The sequence below is a fragment of the Labeo rohita genome, chromosome 13, assembly GCF_022985175.1.
Source record: "Labeo rohita strain BAU-BD-2019 chromosome 13, IGBB_LRoh.1.0, whole genome shotgun sequence".
NCBI classification, from domain to species: Eukaryota; Metazoa; Chordata; class Actinopteri; order Cypriniformes; family Cyprinidae; genus Labeo; species Labeo rohita.
The window spans coordinates 21,445,269-21,465,104 of NC_066881.1; the positions used below are offsets into that span (position 1 = coordinate 21,445,269).

Consider the following 19,836-nt stretch of genomic DNA (forward strand, 5'->3'; position numbering starts at 1 on the left):
AGGCTTGGTCAACCAAAATTTTAGTAGTTGCTTAGTCGCAGAGAAAAAAATCCACAGGAAGTGGCGAAGTCACAGTCTGTGATGGACAGATTGATAATTGCTGGTCTGTGTGGTACATCGTGCTGAACATTCAAATGTGCACCTATCATTTATCGACCTCATATATGGCTTTTCATTTGAAATATGTAAGTAGTAGCAACTGTGCATGGTACTGTATTGAAAAATGTGCGGTATTGAAGTGTCTGTGCGGAGTGTGGAAGCTGGAGTATGGAGGCACTGGTGCATTCACTTGATCTTAAAATGCTCTAATTTTTGGTCATAGAGATAAAAGTAATATCTAATATCTTAGTAAAGACTCTACATTTATTTGTGTGCACTCAGAATAACAACGAAACGTTGTGCTTTTGTAAAATAATGAAAGCAAACACAATGTGCTTTCTGCCGTCTCTGTGTACTTGAGCACAAAACTTCGAAACTCTGTGTATGCTTGTCTTACAGACATGAAAAATATATCTATAGAAAGCGAAATATCTACCTCCAAATGAACCAATTCAAATGGAAAACAAATATTCTCTGATTATGTAATCTGTATGAAACATGCAAACAGGCACATCTACTACTGATGCTGCAGTTAACAAACTTACGACTAATAGTCAACTAATGCTTAAAATTAACAACTACTAGTCATTTTTATAAAATGTGCATAAATATGTTTCAGTGCTACAAATTTGAACTCAATTTTGTTTATAATATATATTTAAGTTAAAACACTTAATGGCAGTTGTTGGTGTTTAGTGCACTTCATCAGATGTTGTGGACACACATGGTACTCTTGTCATAGAATGACTCAGCTAGTAGTGAGTATCCATCTAAATAGTGTCACTTGGAAAGTATAAGGACCGTTTGTATCAAGAGCACTTAAATGCAGTGCTCTCGTTTTAGCCATACGCAGCGTGTAGAATCGATTAGACCAGGATCTGGCCGCATGCCAGCTGCTGCCATCCCGAACCGACTCCATCACCATGGCGAGAGGCTCGTTTTGTCACCCCTCTCAGGAGTAAAGTGCTGCCAGGACACATCGCCGGCATGATTCACTATCCTCAGCACTGATTCTCATCTCCCATTTCTCGCCCCGTCCTTCGTCATCCTCCCTTCATGAGAGGGGAAGACAGGTCTTCTGTAGTAGGATCACTGCTTAAAGTGCACTGCAGATAAAAAGCATATGATCCTATGAGAAGCATACTGACAAGCTATTATAGAGGATCCCAAGCATGCTTGTACCTCTGCTGTGATTGTAGTGGCCTCTAGTGGTAAAGACATGAAGTGGTTAAGATATTGCAACACTTTTGGCATCATCCGTGCTTATACTGGGGGCTAGAGATTTGAACAAGCACCTAACTGTTAAAAAACAACAACTAAAATTGTGCAACGTGTTAAAGAATGTGCTAATACTTGGTGGTGAGTTTTGCGCCTGCTAAATAAGCAAGATTGCTGTTTAGCCAACAGGTGATTTGTCTCTATGCCAAAGATCCTTCCTGATCTCTCTTTCTCTCTGTTTGTCTCTTTCTCTCCAGCTCTCCTGTCGTCCTGGTGCGAGGAGCTGGGACGGCTGCTCTTGTTGCGGCATCAGAAGAATCGTCAGAGCGATCCACAGGGCAAAGTTCCCTTGCAGCCGCCCATGAACTCCATGAAGCCCTCGCTCTCACATGGGTCAGTACACTGACAAAACTCTGCTCTAACCAAACGCTTGCTGGAGCCTTTCCAGCACGGTTATATTTACAGTAGTCTCGCCCTTTTTTGCTTTCTTAGAATTTCCTCTTGAGGTAGAGTCCTGGTGCACTCATCCAGCACAGAATTGTTTGTTTTTATGTGGCATGTGATTTTGAAGACAAGGCTTTTCCAAGAAGCCATTGACCAGGCTTTGGTTAACAGCCCTGTAAACATGACATCACTGAAGGCTGTGCAAATGAAAGTCATTCTTACAATGTTCCAAACAACAGCAGATAAAAACATGATATCGTAACATTACTGTCTAGGTATGTCAACTAGAAGTTGATAGAGGTTGATAGATTGCCAGAAAAAAACCTGGGTGTGAAACTGAGGTAGTTCACTAGCTTTGTGAACATTTTGTGCTCTAGGGCTGGTGATTGGCCACTTTTGCAAACATTACAGCTTCATTTTCATGGAAAAACAAATGTTCTGTAGTCAGGAGGGAGCTTTTCTTTATTCTTCACTCTTTGTCAGTGTTTGATGTCCCTGATCTCACATTACTGTTTGAACACTGTTTTGTAGTGATGGGTCCTTTCCATATGACAGCGTTCCCTGGCAACAAAACGCTAACCAGGCCCCTGGCTCGTTGTCGGTGGTTACGACGGTGTGGGGAGTTACCAATACATCACAAAGTCAGGTGAGTCACACTTATAGTGTCACTGTACGCAAACAGTAATTGTGATAACGTTGATCTAATTGTGAACTCTGTTGCTTTTGATCTAGGTATTGGGTAACCCCATGGCCAATACCAACAATCCTATGAACCCTGGAGGCAATGCACTAGGGTCGGGTATGTCAGCCAACAACCCAGGAATCAACTCACCTCAGTTCCCTGGCCAACAACAACAGTTTTCAGCCAAAGGGGGATCCAACCAGGCCTACATGCAGCAAAGCATGTATGGACGTCCAGGGCACCCAGGAGGAGCAGGCTTCGGTGGAAGGTAATGTTTCAAGCATTATAGAGATCATTCCAGACAGGATGATGGGAAGTTGTTTGACAAAGTTGCTTTGCATCACTTTGGGAGATTCAATAAGCTATAGAAGAGTCTCCCATTAGTGATACTTGACACATGGTTTTAAAGCCAAGCCAATACTCAGTTCAAGGATGTTTTCCTTGAAAGGGATGATATCACCTTCTTGCTCTGCCAAAGTGCAAATCCAGGAAAGATTTATGTGGCAATCCAACAAGTTTTATTTCAATAAACAGGCCTTTCTGTTTTTGTAGACGTTAATGTGTTGTGTTTTCCTTCTGCTCAGTTACCCAGGTGGGCCGAACGCGCCGGGTGGTATAGGCATGCCCCCTCACACACGACCGCCTTCTGATTTCACCCAACCTGCTGCTGCTGCTGCAGCCGCTGCTGTCGCTGCGGCCGCCGCCACCGCAACAGCTACTGCCACAGCAACCGTGGCGGCCTTGCAAGAGACTAACAAAGACATGAACCAGTACAACCAGGTTGGTCCCTCACTGGTTTTGGCTTCTTTCCCTACCTTGGATTTCTTAACAAGTCCACTTGTTCATCTAAACTGCCATTGGCATTCTCCACAGGTCTGCTCCTCTTTCCAGATGGGGCCTACGCAAGGCTACAACAGCCAGTTCATGAACCAGCCAGGGCCCCGTGGGCCCCCGTCCATGGCTGGGGGCATGAACCCAGCTGGTATGGGTGGTGGCATGAATAGCTCCAACATGAGTGGCCCGCCAATGGGTATGAACCAGCCCAGAGGTCCAGGGATGGGGCCTTTCGGTGGTCACGGCCAAAGGATGCCTCAACAGGGTTACCCTGGACCCAGACCTCAGTCCATGCCCATGCAGGGCACAAAGAGGCCTTATCCAGGAGAGGTAAGACCACCAATGATTCAAATGGACTTTCAGAAGACATTTTGTATTGCCTATTTTTGTTGGTGAACCAACTGTTTTTTTCACAGCCTAATTATGGAGGCCAGCAGTTTGGACCCAATGGCCAGTTTCCCAACCAGCAAGGGCAGTACCCTAACCCAAACGCTTCTAGAGCTCTTCCTTCACCCAATTACCCTGGGCAAAGGATGCCGGGACAACAGGGCTCTGGCCAGTACCCCCCTACTGGGGTAGCCATGGGCCAATACTATAAGGTAAATTCATATTGCTTAGTCTTTGCAATGTTAGTAGACGCAATTTTCTTGAGGGAATTGTGTAATTTGGCTGAATTTTGAAAAGGCCACATTCAGGTAAAAGGATTACTTCACGTTATACATTTCCTGATAATTTACTCACCACCATGTCTTCAAGATGTTCATGTATTTCTTTCTTCTTTCTTTCTACGCATTATGTAATCACGTTAAAAAGGTCACACATGGTTAGTTCTTCGTCTGTGTACTCCAGCGAAAAACTCGTCCAAGTTCAAAATCGTCCAACATCGTTGTTGTACCTTTTTTGTTGTAAAGGACGTTTGACTTTCTTTGCACATTCGCTTTGTAAACACTGGGTTGGTACTTCTACCTATGTCACGTGTGACCTTTCCGATGTGCTTATGTAATGTGTGTCATGGTTATAAAGTATATACATTTTTTATTTTATTTAAAAAAAAAAAAAAAAAAAAGTCCAATTGTTTGACTAGATAAGACCCTTAATTCTTTGGCTGGGGTCGTGTAGAGCCCTTTGAAACTGCAATTTAGACATTCAACCCATTGATCCCCATTGAAGACCACTATATAGAGAAAAATATATGAAATGTTTTCCTCAAAAACCTTAATTTCCTTTCAGCTGAAGAAAGAAAGACATGAACGTCTTGGAAATGTAAATAAAATTAATAAAATATTAATAGCAACCATCTTGCTTTACACACTATGCTTTTTCCTATTTCAGCAAGAGCCATTTAATGGTCAGAACAACAATTTCTCTGGAGGAGGTTATGGGTATAATCAAGGAAATGGGGTAGGTGGTGAAATTATTGTTTTATTTTCATACACAAATATATGTAATCTTCCATTTGCTGTATATTTAGCGACTGCATTCAGTAGTCATGTGTGTCTTCGGCTAAAGCCTCCTCGGCAGGTGGTGAACTACCCACACTCGCCGGTTCCTGGAAACCCCACGCCGCCCATGACCCCCGGAAGTAGTATACCTCCGTACCTGTCGCCCAATCAGGACGTCAAGCCCCCGTTTCCTCCAGACATGAAGCCAAACATGACGTCTCTTCCTCCACCTCCAAGTGAGTCACGCAAAGAAACCCCACACAGGACCGTTTCATTGCATTGATCTCCGCTCTGTCCGTATTACAAACTCGGTCACAGTCTATCAGAATAAACCCCTGAGAACCCTTTGATCCGCCACCTGCAGCTGAGTGGGGGAAAAAAAAGTCCCATTGCACATTTATCTGAGATTCATGCATTTTTCACATCCACTCAGAGCTCATTCATAATATATGTGCTTCGGTGGGAAAGGGTGAAGCTAGGTGAAGTGAAAGCCAAACTTGAAAGCATCTTACACGCTGATACTATGTGAACACTATGAATCCATCTAATCTCAATATTTGTTCCCGTAGCCAATCCTAACGAAGAGCTTCGTCTGACGTTCCCTGTGAGAGATGGAGTGGTGCTGGAGCCCTTCAGATTAGAGCACAACCTGGCCGTCAGTAACCACGTCTTCCATCTGCGACCCTCCGTCCACCAGACGCTCATGTGGAGGTGTGCAAGTTAACCGCGATAAACGACACATGCTCAACAATGACATCCTTAATTTTTAGTGTTATTCCTGCAGAACATTTAGCAGAACACATTTAGCAGAACATTCTGCAAAACATCTCATTTTGTGTTCCAAGTTGGAACCCTATAAGGACTGTTACATTAAAACTAGAACGTTCTCTGCATGTCTTACAGATCTGATCTGGAGCTGCAGTTTAAGTGTTATCATCACGAGGACCGACAAATGAACACCAATTGGCCCGCATCCGTCCAAGTTAGCGTCAACGCCACACCCCTAACTATTGAAAGAGGTGACAATAAGACATCCCATAAACCCCTGCACCTAAAGCACGTGTGTCAGCCAGGGAGAAACACCATCCAGATTACGGTCACAGCCTGCTGTTGTGTGAGTAATCCTCTCTGCTGCATTTCAATAATGTATAGTCTGTCATTTAGCGGCCTTGTCGGAGAGCTGTTATACATCATGTGATACGAAATCAGATAACACTGATTTGAAGCAGCTTCTGTTCTCTGCCTTCCCACTACATTTGCTGGTATCAGTTTTATGCTTCACTGTCTGAAAGCTGAACGGTACAGATACTGTATCATGTAAAAGATATTCTGATGTGAAGATGCTTGCTAGCGGGTTGTTAAACGTTCGGGGTCTTGTTGCAGTCGCACTTGTTCGTGCTGCAGCTGGTCCACAGGCCGTCGGTGCGATCGGTCCTGCAGGGGCTCCTGAAGAAGAGGCTCCTTCCTGCCGAACACTGCATTACCAAAAGTAAGTAGATGCTGCATTCTTTGGAATCAGTGGATGTCTGTCACTCTGTGTTAGCATCTTCATCAGACCCTAATCTTTGCAATGCCTCTTGTCTGTTTTCCTGCAGTTAAAAGAAACTTCAGTAGCGTAGCAGCGTCCTCTGGGAATGCCACACTAAATGGAGAGGATGGAGTGGAGCAGACAGCCATCAAAGTGTCCCTCAAGTGTCCAATCACATTCCGACGGATCCAGCTCCCTGCTAGGGGACATGACTGCAAACATGTGCAGGTAAGTATCGCTGAAGTGTGCATCTTGCATCATGTTCTTGTTTTCCAAAGAAATCTAAAGATACATTTCCAGAAAAATATGATGCAACTTTTTTTTGTCAGCCAAACCCCTTTGACCTAAAATGTTTACTTGAATAATCCCATGAGATTTTTAAGGATTAGAAGGAATAAAAATTTCCTGAGAATGTACTCACCGCTGTGTCATCCAAAATGTTCATGTCTTATTTTCTTCATTCAAAAAGAAATTAAGGATTTTGAGGAAAACATTTCAGGATGTTTCTCCATATAGTGGACTAGATAATGGGAGCCAACATGTTGAAGGTCCAAACTGCAGTTTCAATGCAGCTTCAAAGGGTCTTGTCTAGTGAAGCACTGGCCATTTTTCTACAAAAAAAAAAAAAAAAACACTTTTTTTAACCACAAATGCTCATCTTGCACTAGCTCTGCAATGGGTTTTTCTTCAAAATCAGCCGAAATCATGGTTTTACCTAAAGGGTGCTTAACTTTGAAGGGGCATGTTTGCTTTGTAAACACTGGGTTGGTACTTCCGCCTGTGTCACACATTACCTTTTCAACATGATTATGTAATGTGTGAAGTTGAGCTAGTCCAAGATGAGCATTTGTGCAATTTTGATCTTCAACCCACTGATTCCCATTGATGCCCACTACATGGAGAAAAATCCTGGAATATTTTCCTAAAAAAACTTGAAAAATGAAACACGTGGGAAACCCTGAAACCTATGTTTTCTAAGGAAACAGTATATTATCTTGTTATTTTCCTTCTCGGGTACATTTTTTCTAATTTTAAGGATGTTTAGACAACTACAAACCGATCAAAATACTGATTATGATAACGATATTTACGGATTCTCACTTACTTGCATTATGTAAATGAATGTGTTTGGGGATTTCCAACATTATCAATGCAAAATGTGTGGCAAATGTGTGAATCAAAACAACTTGTGCTAAAAAACCCACAATCCCATGCCACTGTCACTGCAATTACAATGATTAAATTTACATTTAATTTTTTTGTTGCAGTGTTTTGACTTGGAGTCCTATCTGCAGCTGAACTGTGAGAGAGGAACATGGAGATGTCCTGTATGCAAGTACGTGGCAAAACACAACAAGAATTGTTTTGGGCAGCCGAATAAATATGATATGCTGTTCCTCCTGGCTCTGTGTTTTATATGTTTCTGTCTGTCCCCAGTAAAACAGCATTATTGGAAGGGCTGGAGGTGGATCAGTACATGTGGGGAATTCTCAATGCGATTCAAAAGTAAGTTTATTACTCGCACATCGAGTCACACACTTTTTCAATAAGATCAAGTCCTGTAAAAATGCACCTGAGATATGATTGTTAAATTATAAACTAAAATGATGTTGTTCCGTTCTTGCAGTTCGGAGTTTGAGGAGGTCACCATTGACCCTACGTGTAGTTGGAGGCCGGTGCCCATAAAGTCAGACATTCATATAAAGGAGGACCCAGATGGCCCTCTGGCCAAGCGTTTTAAAACCATGAGTCCCAGTCAAATGATCATGCCTAATGTGATGGATATGATCGCCCAGCTGGGTCCCGGCCCTTCACCCTACACCCCCCTTCCCCCTCAGCACGGAGGAAACAATGGCGAATATGGGGGCCAAGGTAGAGGTCAGCACCTGATCAGGCTTTCTGTTCTTTCCTTTCTGTCTGTCTCATAAAACAGTCCTCAGCATTTTACAAGCTTCATTGTTTTAGGTACACTTAATTTTTTCCTTTCAATCGTAACAGTCAGAAGAACTTAGGCCTGCAGGCTCTTAACAGGCTAATTTGCCATCCAAGCTGTCTAAATCTTTCTAGCTCTTTGTCTCTGTGATTCTGAGGTCATCGCTCCTCATTGCTGTTTCTCTGTTTTGTGCATCAGGCAATAGTTACCAGGGCCATGGAAACTTTGACTTCTCCCACAGTAACTCTGGTGGCGGAGCTCCCATGAATGACTTCATGCACGGACCCCAGCTCTCACATCCACCAGACGTGCCCAACAGCCTCATGGCCCCCGACAAGCCTCTCGCCCACGGCATGCCCGACTCGGTAAATCACTTCAAGCCCTTGAGTTTCCAAGCAACAAGTGCTTTACATTTTTTTCATTTAAACTGGGAACAAATCGCTTCAAGATACAGACCCTCTCACAGTGTCTTTACTGATACTAGATACTAGAATGATGCGTCACCCAAAAATCTCACTCTCCTGCCGTTTCAAACCCCGCAAAACCTTCATTTTCGGAACACAAATTAAGATATTTTTGATGAAATCCAAGCGCCTTCCAAGGCCCAAAAAGGTAGTTAGGATATTGTTAAAATAATCCATGTGACATCAGTGGTTCAACCTTAATTTAATGAAGCTACAAGTATACTTTTTGTGTGCAAAGAAAACAAAAACTACAACTTAATTCAACAATTTCTACTTTTCTTTTCCTGCTGACGCAGGAGACAGTGTTCTGACATAAAACGTCTCTCTCTTAGGTTGTCTATATATGGTTATATTCAGGTTCAAATAAGTAAGGCTGGGCAAAAAATTGCAAGTCATCCTTACTGTTGAAATCTTCAGACATGTTTATGAAGACCGTTTTATGTAAAGTGCGTCTTCCTCTGCATGTAAACAAGGCGCAGTGCATCAGAACACCGGTTCCTGCATCAGCAGCATTTTTTGTTTCAAACTCGGAAAATCTAAATCGCCCCAAAAGTATGTAAATTAAAGGAGAAGTCCACTTCCAAAACAAAGATTCACATATAATGTACTCACCCCCTTTCTTTCTGCAGTCGTAAAGAAATTGTTTTTTGAGGGAAAAAATTGTGCATTTTTCTCTATATAATGGACTGATATGGTGCCCCGATTTTGAACTTCCAAAATGCAGTTTAAATGCGGCTTCAAACGATCCCAAATGCGGCTGTAAATGATCCCAGCCGAGTAAGAAGGGTCTTATCTAGCGAAACAATAGGTTATTTTCATTTTAAAAAATACAATTTAAATACTTTTTCATCTCAAACACTCATCTTACCTTTCTCTCTCTGAACTCAACCGCATTTGGGATCGTTTGAAGCTTTCATTTGAAGCGTTTCATTATATGGAAAAAATGCTGAATTGTTTTCCTCAAAAAATATAATTTCTTTACGACTGAAGAAAGAAAGACATGAACATCTTGGATGACAAGGGGGTGAGTACATTATATGTGAATCTTTGTTTTGGAAGTGGACTTCTCCTTAAAGCAGTTTTGCATAGACAAATTTGTCAAATAAATAGTTTTGCAAGTCATCTTAGTTTTCTGAAGATGTATGTGCTCTGGAATCATCTGCATGGCACCTGTCTTGCTCTCTGTCTGTCTATGGCTGCCACTCGAGCTCCCTCAGTCGGAGTGCTCTACTTTATGCAGAGAGACTCATCGCTTCTCTCTCCTCCCTCCGCAGATGCCCCATCCTGTGAGCGCTGATCAATCCCATGCTTCCATGCAGCAAGGCATGCACGCATCCCCTCACCCCAACAGCCAATCAGCTCAGCCATTGCATCACAGCGGCCCCCCATCTTCCCAGCCCCCACGCCAGCCCCCGCCCCCACAGCAGCCAGGCCAAAACAGTCACCCACATGCCGACATGACCTTCAACCCCGCCGCCGACGGGCAGGCAGGTGGCCAGGGACCTGCAGACATGCCCGAGCCTTCTCTGGATGTGAGTAATCCACACTGATGGTTGTTTGGGCTTCTTTCATTTCTAGAGTCACGTGCTACTTACATTTCTTGCACAGTCATGTAAGCCTCACGCTTTCTTCATGATCTAAAGCTCTGAGCGTTTCCAAGAAGTTCTGATTGTAGGAATATTCCGGATTCAGTACAAGTTAAGCTCAATTATTTGAGGTATAATGTTGACATAACCACAGAAATTAATTTCTACTTCCATGTCGTTTTCTCTTTAAAAAGTGAAAAAATCTGACAAATGTACAATGGAATTGAACATTTGTAACTGATATTTAGCATTTGACTTAGTAAATCTTTGTGTAAAGTTATATCAAATTTTACAAAGTCTTAACTAGTGATGAGCGATATATACGGTAAAGCGCTTTGAATTATGCACAAAGTATGAATTTATAAAAAAAAAAAAAAAAAAACTGCATACTGGTACAACTGGCTAAGCAACATACAGTTGAGGTCAAAAGTCTGCATCCCCCTTTCAGAATCATTAAAAATTAATTATTTTACCAAAATAAGAGGGATCATACAAAATTCAGGATATTGTTTGTTTAGTACTGACTTGGATAAGATATTTCACATAAAAGATGTTTACATATAATCCACAAGAGAAAATAAAATCCCTTTGATTTTTAATACTGTTCTCTTACCTGAACAATCCACTGCTGTGTTTTTTTGTTTAGTGATAGTTGTTCATGAGTCCCTTGTTTGTTTCGAACAGTTAATCTGCCTTCAGGTCCCACAAATTCTTTGGTTTTTCAGCATTTTTGTGTATTTGAACCCTTTCCAACAATGACTGTATGATTTTGAGATCCATCTTTTCACACTTAGGACAACTGAGGGACTCATATGCAACTATTACAGAAAGCCCAAACACTCACTGATGCTCCAGAAAGGAAAACGATGCATTAAGAGTCGGGGGTGAAAACTTTTGAACAGATGGAGATGTGTACATTTTTCTTATTTTGTCTAAATATCATATTTTTTCATTTAGTACTCGCCTTCAGAGGCTACAGAACATACTTGCATGTCAGTTTAACATGTACTCAGAATATTTCCAGATTTTTTTCATATTCCCATTATTTTTAAGGTTCTGTGATCATTGGCAAGATTGTAACATAAACGTGTCTGTCGCTTTCCGCAGCTTCTGCCAGAACTGGCGAACCCAGACGAGTTGCTGTCATACTTAGACCCTCCTGACCTCCCGAGCAGCAGCAATGACGATCTGCTTTCCCTTTTTGAGAACAACTGACTTCCTTCAGTCAGCCTTTTAGAGAGGCCCCTAATTTGTTTGGCTGTCAGGAATCGAGAGGCACCTGAAGACTGACTCTGTACTTTGCAAACAGGAAACAGCCATCCTTTTGCCTCTTCCTCGTGTAAATATCTCACTCTTTTTCAAGCGACCTTTTCCACACATATATGGCAGCCATGTTGGTTGGCACTAAAGTGATATCTTTCAATACTAATGGAAATACATGTGCAGCTATAATCAGTTCATATGAATACGTCACACAGAACTGTGTGTGTGCTCACTAGGAAAGTATTGTAGCATTTTTAAATTCAGATTTTTTTCCTTTTGTGAAAAGAAGACCTGAATAGAATATATATATATACATACAAATATATATATATATATATATATATATATTTCTTCCTGTACCGGCCTCTGTGTGTCCGCAATCTCTTGAAGGTTTGTTCTTCCAAGCTCTACCACCACGGCTTCCCAAGTCCTCGTCTGCTGGATGTCCACACTGTTTGTCTGTCCATCTCCCTTGAAAAAAGCACAAGAGAATGCGTCAAACTGCACCTGGAAGCCTGTAAAGGAGACAACAAAAGGGAAAAAAAAGCTCATCTCGGAATCACCAGAATGATCTAACCCTCCCATCCCAAAGACTAACGATGGGAGTTTTCGCGAAAGTCCTCCAAACGCTCCCAAACTCTCACGCCGCGGGACACGAGAACGTGTTCTGTTCTAGTACACCGCAGCTTTGCACCTCATTTTGTAATGTGATTCATATGTCCAGCACCTTCAGACATATGCATCATGTTCTCAACAAATGCTAGAGGGCATCACGGCATGCATTCTTTTCCTTCTCGAGACAGAAGCGCAAACATTTCAGCTCTCTACCCATAAATATTGTGCATCTTCCGACAGACTGTTCCTCCTGTGGATTCTCCACACTAGCGGTCACAGAGCAAGAAGAAAGCAATTCACATTTCAAAGGGAAGTCAGTCTTGTGTCATCTGTCTTCTCTGTGAGTTCTCTTCATGCATGAGGCTTGGTCGTCTTAGGCCCTTGATGTTTGTACCCCTCTTCTGACAAACTGCGTACAATGTTGAAACATTCACTGTTGCCAATCGCCCCTTATGTTAGTGATACTGTTGTTGTTTTTTCCTCAATCATTTCTTCTGTTCTGTTTTAATTCAGCCTTTTATTCATGAACTGTCGTGTTAAAGTTTAATTTTACAATGCACAATATATTGTTCATATAATGGTAATTATTTTTTCTTTCTGTTGTTACAATTGTACAGAACTCTGTACATTTATCACAAGACGTCCATGGATTACCAAAGTTACGCACCCTGATTTGAAAAGGTGGCCCAAACCTATATTGACAAGCCCATTTTTAAATTGTCACCCATAGAATTTGATCAAATGTGTAATGGCTCACTTTTAGCATTTTGTTTACATGTAATATCATAGTAATTACACAGCAAACAATGAAGAAAGTGTTTTAAGATATGTTCTATATTTATAGATTTTTTTACTTTAATTCAATTATATAATTAAGCTATATATTATCTCAATACCAATTCAAATCTTACAGAAACTGTACATTTCAGTAAAAGTTTTATATCAGCAGCTCAGTGAAGGTTAACAGCGTCCATGTGTACGAGATGGATTTGTTTTTAAATCAAAATGGCCCGCTTGAATAATTGTCAGTATTTATGATATTTGTAATGACATTTCCATGAAACTGATGTTGAGGAAGGCTGACATCTGTACAACCGAATACTGTTTGGGATGTGTTTTGTTGGAAGAAACACCACCGTTTGAAACATGTTTCCATTTTAAGTTATTTTTTTATGAATTGCAATATTAGTTATTAGTTTGTTTGTTCTTTTCTGTTCTTCTTGGTGTAGAATTATGTACAAAAATGATGTTTGTCGTTGACAGCTGAAATACTTAGAACTCCGACAGGAAGACGTGGGTTCTATAGCGTTTGTCTGTAGTTCACTTGTATATCCTTTTTCAAAGATGCACTGCCACGTATTCGTTCCCACTTTGTAGACACAAATAGGCATAAACTGAACTTTAAGACTCCTAAAGTTGTCGGCTCTGAGCTGTCACGTACTATCGATGTACAGTCGTGTTGAAGAGACGGTGGGTGCTGAGGCAGGAACAGAAAGGTTTGAATGAAATAGACGGTGTGTTCAGGTGAGGGTGAAAGGAAAAAGGGGGAAGGGGCACATTAGGGATGCATGTACATATGTAAATGATAAATAGAGACACGTTAACAGAAATGTATTCATTTTCCCCAGGGGAATGTGCATTGTGTATTTAGAATTTGTAAAGCTTGCATCCTCCCATCAGAATCTAAATTGGGTAAAATGAATCTGTGTTTGTTAGCGTCTGTGGAACCTCTAAGCATTTGTTCACTTTTGTAAAATATTCATCCCACATGACTGAGGAATTTGGGGAGGGGATAAAAAGAGACACATTTGTTTTACATTTGTGTAATATTTAGCTTATGTGTATTGCTCCATTTCTTGTGTACTTAATAAGGTGCTACAGAAGATAATGAAGAAAATCCTGGGGAAATAATTTGGACGATAGGGACACGGGGCCAGGAGCGGTTCCAAAAGATTGTAACCAAAATCCAGAGTTTGTACAATTTTGATATCACGATCAGGAACAATGAAAAACAAACATGAGGTACAATCTGAGGTGATTGGCACCAAACGTTGCAGTTGTCTTTGCTTGTACATTCTGTTGTACAATCATTTCATATTCTAAACTGGTCAGAAGAAAAAAAACAACAAAAAACTAATTGTGATTTTTAGTCTTGCAAAACTGTATGTAGTTAGATGCTGTGACATCCTAATATTTATCTAATAAATATGTATTCAGATGAAACAACCTTACAGCGTTTCTGATCTTTCATTTGGTGTGCACGCATAGCTGTGAGAATCTGCTGTGGAAACCGCAGGCTTTACAGTAACTGCAAGAAAACAACCACAAAGAACAAAGCAGCAATGGTTTGCAACCACTGGGAGGCCAATGTTTCCTATGGGTAAAAAAAAAAAAAGGCTTTCTCAAGGGAGCACATGCAGTGGGGAGTTTGATTCATCAAAGTGACTTCAGTCTTTTGATTTGACTCGCTAAAAGGATTTGTTCAGAGGCATTTTTTTTACAGATTGCCCGGGTAGCTACAGGTGAGTGTAAAACACCAATTCTGTGAAAAACACATTATTAGCCTTAATATATTATTAGTTCAATATTATTAATGTTAGTTTTCTTCAAATCTGCTAAGAGACTCTAGAACATGGGTGCCCAAACTTGCTCCTGGAGGGCCGGTGTCCTGCAGTTTAGCTCCAACTTGTCTCAACACACCTGCTGGGAAGGTTCTAGTATGCCTAGTGTATATATATATATATATATATATATATATATATATATATATACCGCCCTCCAAAAGTTTGGAAACACCCCTGGCAAAGTGTGGTTTTGGACGACATCAGCATAATGATCCTTATCATTTTTTGGTGTACACATTATCATTGAAGACCAGCAATACAAATTTTCATTTTGATTACATAATAATGGCAATATATACATGTCAAAGTCAGACATGCCCCTTTGCCAGCTGTGATACCTGGTTACTGGTTTAAACTTGGCCCAGGATTTTAAAAGATTTAATAGCTTTAACAACTGATTAGCAATTAAGTTTAGAATACAATGAATTTAGGCCCAGATTATGCAGCTATATATATATATATGTGAAATGTCATGTTGAATGTTGTCACACACACACACACACACACACACACACACACAAACATGTCTGGTTTATTATCTTTGTGGGGACTCTCCATAGGTGCAATGGTTTGTATACTGTCCACACTGTATTTTCTATCCCCTTACCCTAACCCTACCCCTAAACCTAACCCTTACAGAAAACTTTCTGCATTTTTACTTTCTCAAAAAATCTCATTCTGTATGATTTATAAGCTTTTGTACCCATGGGGACCACAAGCCGGTCCCCACAATGTCAAAAATTTCAGGTTTTACTATCCTTGTGGGGACATTTGGTCCCCAACAAAGTACACACACACACACACACACACACACACACATATATATATATATATATATATATATGTACTTGTTTTTGCTACATTGTGGGGACCAAATGTCCCCACAAGGATAGTAAAACCTGAAATTTTTGACATTGTATGTTAAAAAATGATTAAAAATAGTATATGATGTTTATCTGAAAGTGTAACAATGCAAACATGTTTTCTGTAAGGGGTAGGTTTAGGGTTAGAAGTCTCACCCATAGACCTACTCAAGCGTTGAGGAAGCAGCTGAAGGGTTTGGACTTACATCACGATTCGGTCAGTTACCCCTTAACATTGTTCTGTTAATTTATGCTGTCTAAACCACGGAAAACACGTATGGAACCTGCTAAATCATATAGATAAGGACTTAAGCAGGAAAGGGTGCAACATTTCGACAAAATAAAGTTAATAGGTGGAAAAGATACGTACGAGCAGTATTAAGATATTAGCCTAATATTTCACCTACCTGACCGGAAATGATAAGAACAAACACGAATGTTGTCAAGATTCTTGCCCTGGAAATCCTGGTTCAGTTTGGCCAACCACAAACGTGTTTTGTTCCTCAGACAGTTTTTGCACTCTTCTCTTTGATTTGTTACAGTTTAACTGTAGTCTATTGTACTCTAAATGGTTTTCCCAGTCCCACCGACTCGTACAGCCCGAAACATGAGAATAAATGATCATTTTCAGCAATAACTAGCAAAAATATGCGAGTTTCGTTCGGTTCAGTGACATTGTTTACGTTCATTGTTGCCAATATGGCCAGTGGCGTCGTGAAACCACTGTATAAAAATTGAGTTTTAGTGTGATGTCCATATTTATTATTATCAGACATTTTTTTTATTTTTTATACTTTAATTATTTCCTCTTGTGAACGAAACCCTAGTTTATTCAGTTATGACTTACTGAACACAAGCTTGTGGTTCGTCGTTCCATTGGTCAGAAGGCTCTCCTTCAATAGTAGTTAAGATAAGGCAGAAATTGTGATGTCCAATAACGTGGACATTTTTACATTTTGAACATTGACGACCCTGAGAAGCTTAAAGACCACACGGTGTCGCTGTTGATATTAATTCCACCCTCTAATGGCTCTCTGTGCTTTGACCATAGAAGAACATGTCACGTGTTGTGTGTGTGTACGGTAGTGTACGCTAGTTCTAACCTTGAGCGCTGATTCTTATATGTATTCGTTGATGGGTTTTCAGCCCTACAGCAGTAATGTTACAGATGAAAAATCGTTTGAAATACTGCTCTGTCGCAGTCGCTGCGAACAGACTGGTTTCAGGTCCGCTGAAGAACCCTGTTGTCTTTATGGATATCGCAGCTGACGACGAGTTCATTGGAAGAATTATTATTGAGGCAAGTCATGATTTATTACAGCTGAATGCCAGCGTTATTTGTAATGTAACATAAATGTATGAATCAGAGACTTCCAATGAAAAGAGTGAGGCAAAATAAAGTTACTCTTCTTGGTGTATCCAGTGACTGAAAATAACTCGAGTAATGCATGTTTTCACTAGCAGTTTCTTGTAAATATGGCAATTTTTTAAATAACCCTGAACCACAAAACCAGTCATAAGGGTCTGTTTTATGATTGGGACTGAGATTTACACATCATCTGAAAACTGAATAAACAGGCTTTTCATTGATGTATGGTTTGTTAAGATAGGACATTTGGTTGAGATACAACTTTTTGAAAATCAGGAATCTAAGGGTGCAAAAAAAAAAAAAAAAAAGAGAAGGTCGCCTTTACTCCAAATGACGTTTTGATATATGTATGTTAGGAAATTTACAAAATATCTTAATGGAACATCTTTACTTTTTATCCTAATGATTTTTTGCATAAAAGAAAAATTGATCATTATGACCTATACAATGTATTTTTGGCTATTGCTACAAATATACGTGTGATACTTAAGCCTGGTTTTGTGGTCCAGGGTCACAAATAGTAATATTTATTATTAATAATAATGATAATTGTAAATTAATATTTTATAGACAATAATAATAAAAATACCATTGTGTAATAATAATCATTATTAGTAATAGAAATAATAGTAGTTGTTGTATTAGTATTATTAATATTCTATATTCTAAGGATGGATTTTTCATATTTTATTTGCAGCTTTATGCTGATGTTGTACCAAAAACAGCTGGTAAGCAAACATAGAAATTCTAGCCTAGCAAAAAGGAGAAACACTGTACAATAAAAATATACAATGTACAATTAATTTTATGTATAATAAGCATAATGTACAATACATGATTAAAAAATTCCGAGTAAATTTCATAGTCTTGTACAGTTCAGTTTTTATGGTTCTTGTCTTTCAGCAAATTTCCGGGCCCTTTGTACAGGAGAGCATGGCTTTGGATATAAGGGCTCAGTATTCCACAGAATCATCCCTGAGTTCATGTGTCAGGTAAACTATTACTGCTACTCTTCATTCTGCATTATTTATTACATAAAATGTCATCTTATCTCTTCAGTGTTTATTTATTAGTTATGAGTTATATATGTGCACCTAAGGCCGTCTAATGATTGATGTTTTGCTGACAGGGTGGAGATTTCACTAATCATAATGGCACGGGTGGAAAGTCTATTTATGGAAAGAAATTTAACGATGAGAATTTCAAGCTGAAACACACTGGACCAGGTGATGTCACTACTGTTACTGTTACTGTACCATACTTACCATGAACTGTCACAAAAATAAAGGGCTACATGTGATCACACATACATTTTTTCACAATAACCGGTTGTTAGTCACATTAGTAGCTAACAACAATTTATCCACAAATATTTAATAATGCAATAGAAACTCAGTCAATCCAGTTCTGTGGAAATCCATAGCATCTTTCTGCATGTGACTAGCCTATGTATCACAGTTCCTTGGGATCTGATTCAGCTCAATTTCATCATTACAAGACTGTGAAAATGTGCAAAAACTGCATGTGCGTTTGTTTACAGCCACAAGGTGGTAGTAAGGCTCCCTCAGTTGCAGAAATCTTCCCCTGTTGTAATCTTCAAACAAATGACCTACTTTCTAAGCAAGTCAAAGCCAGCATATCCTAGTGCATTTTTGGTGCCAGGGGGATCCTACACCCGCAAACCCTCTTGATAGATTAATATGGGCAAATAGTGTAGGGTTGTGTAATACATGACTGGATGTAATTGTAGTAGAGGGCTGAAACTTACCTAACCCAGATGTTGTCTTTCATCCAGTACCCCCTGCTGCTTTGCAAACTCAGATTTTTTTTTCATTCTCTGGTTGTTATTGTGGAACTGTTGATGGTTAGATATTTTCCCTGAATGTCTATATCATTAAATTATTCAAAGTGACAAATTTGCCTATAAAAAACATGCAGTAACTCAGGAGGTGGTCTGATTTTCTCTGTCTTTCTCGCTTGTAGGTGTACTGTCTATGGCAAACTCTGGGCCGAACACAAATGGATCCCAGTTCTTCATCTGCACTGCAAAAACAGAATGGTAGGATGGTGGAAAGCATATATAAGTTTATTTATTACCTATCCCAAGTGTTTTCATTTTTTCTTTTTATGGGATCGATGCTCATGTCGTTCTCTTTCAGGCTGGATGGCAAACACGTCGTATTCGGGCAGGTCAAAGAGGGTATGGAGACGGTCTCTTTAATGGAGTCCTATGGCCTACATGATGGAGGAACTGTAAAGAAAATCGTCATCACAGACTGTGGAGAACTCAAGTAACATCTCTTTCCCTCCCTAAAGGAGAGAACGGAGACGTCACGTTGGTGACCGACAAGTTGGGATCCCAATTCGTCGGTCACCGACGTGACTCAAAGTGACTGACTGATGGGGAACCAAGGATGCGATCAAACATTTTAACACATACATGTTTCCTAAGCACTTATTGCCATTTTAATGTCAGTCTATGGACACATTAAGGTGTTTTATGCTTACTAAGTAAGCAAATGACTCAGTAAGTATGGTGATACTGAGCCCTACACAGCAAATGTTGCTTATGGTTCCATAATGCCATGGGCCGTAAGGAAATTTATACTGTTAAAGCCTCTTTTCTTGATTTTGAAATTAGGATAAAAGCTATATGGAGATGTTTACCTTCTAAGAACTATGCCAGAGAAACCCCAGGAGGTTTTTAAACAAATAAATTACACATGAAACTGGTTTTGACATATGGAATTTCTTCCAGGATATTTGCATCCTGTGCCCATTTTTTTTTTTTTTAATGACTCAAGGCTGTTTTCCAGATGAGGACCGTCTACAACTGCGGCAGTATATCTGGTTGCGTGGCATGCTTTTTAAA

General features: G+C 40.1%; 2 protein-coding genes across 10 annotated transcripts in view; both read left to right on the forward strand.

The window, feature by feature from the left end:
• zmiz1a (zinc finger, MIZ-type containing 1a) overlaps positions 1–14,334 on the forward strand; it is a 166,753-nt gene extending 152,419 nt beyond the window's left edge. For 7 of the 9 annotated variants that reach the window (XM_051125688.1, XM_051125689.1, XM_051125692.1 and 4 more), the window contains 18 exons: positions 1,575–1,710; positions 2,293–2,407; positions 2,494–2,711; positions 3,028–3,223; positions 3,317–3,607; positions 3,694–3,876; positions 4,610–4,678; positions 4,787–4,955; positions 5,289–5,430; positions 5,623–5,833; positions 6,103–6,208; positions 6,315–6,475; positions 7,516–7,583; positions 7,685–7,753; positions 7,875–8,125; positions 8,379–8,545; positions 9,919–10,176; positions 11,338–14,334. In XM_051125688.1, coding sequence (XP_050981645.1) covers positions 1,575–1,710; positions 2,293–2,407; positions 2,494–2,711; positions 3,028–3,223; positions 3,317–3,607; positions 3,694–3,876; positions 4,610–4,678; positions 4,787–4,955; positions 5,289–5,430; positions 5,623–5,833; positions 6,103–6,208; positions 6,315–6,475; positions 7,516–7,583; positions 7,685–7,753; positions 7,875–8,125; positions 8,379–8,545; positions 9,919–10,176; positions 11,338–11,445 — 2,918 coding nt within the window. In that variant the 3' untranslated portion in view covers positions 11,446–14,334. The remainder of the gene's footprint in view (positions 1–1,574; positions 1,711–2,292; positions 2,408–2,493; positions 2,712–3,027; positions 3,224–3,316; positions 3,608–3,693; positions 3,877–4,609; positions 4,679–4,786; positions 4,956–5,288; positions 5,431–5,622; positions 5,834–6,102; positions 6,209–6,314; positions 6,476–7,515; positions 7,584–7,684; positions 7,754–7,874; positions 8,126–8,378; positions 8,546–9,918; positions 10,177–11,337) is intronic. The other 2 variants (XM_051125690.1, XM_051125693.1) reach the window with 1 other exon arrangement.
• A 2,320-nt stretch (positions 14,335–16,654) lies between these two features.
• Positions 16,655–19,737, forward strand: ppifa (peptidylprolyl isomerase Fa). The gene is made up of 6 exons (XM_051125190.1): positions 16,655–16,895; positions 17,662–17,692; positions 17,868–17,956; positions 18,094–18,190; positions 18,948–19,023; positions 19,124–19,737. Exons 1-6 carry the CDS (start codon positions 16,755–16,757, stop codon positions 19,257–19,259), a joined length of 570 nt encoding a protein of 189 aa, XP_050981147.1. The 5' UTR covers positions 16,655–16,754; the 3' UTR covers positions 19,260–19,737.
• Positions 19,738–19,836: the final 99 nt, after the last annotated feature.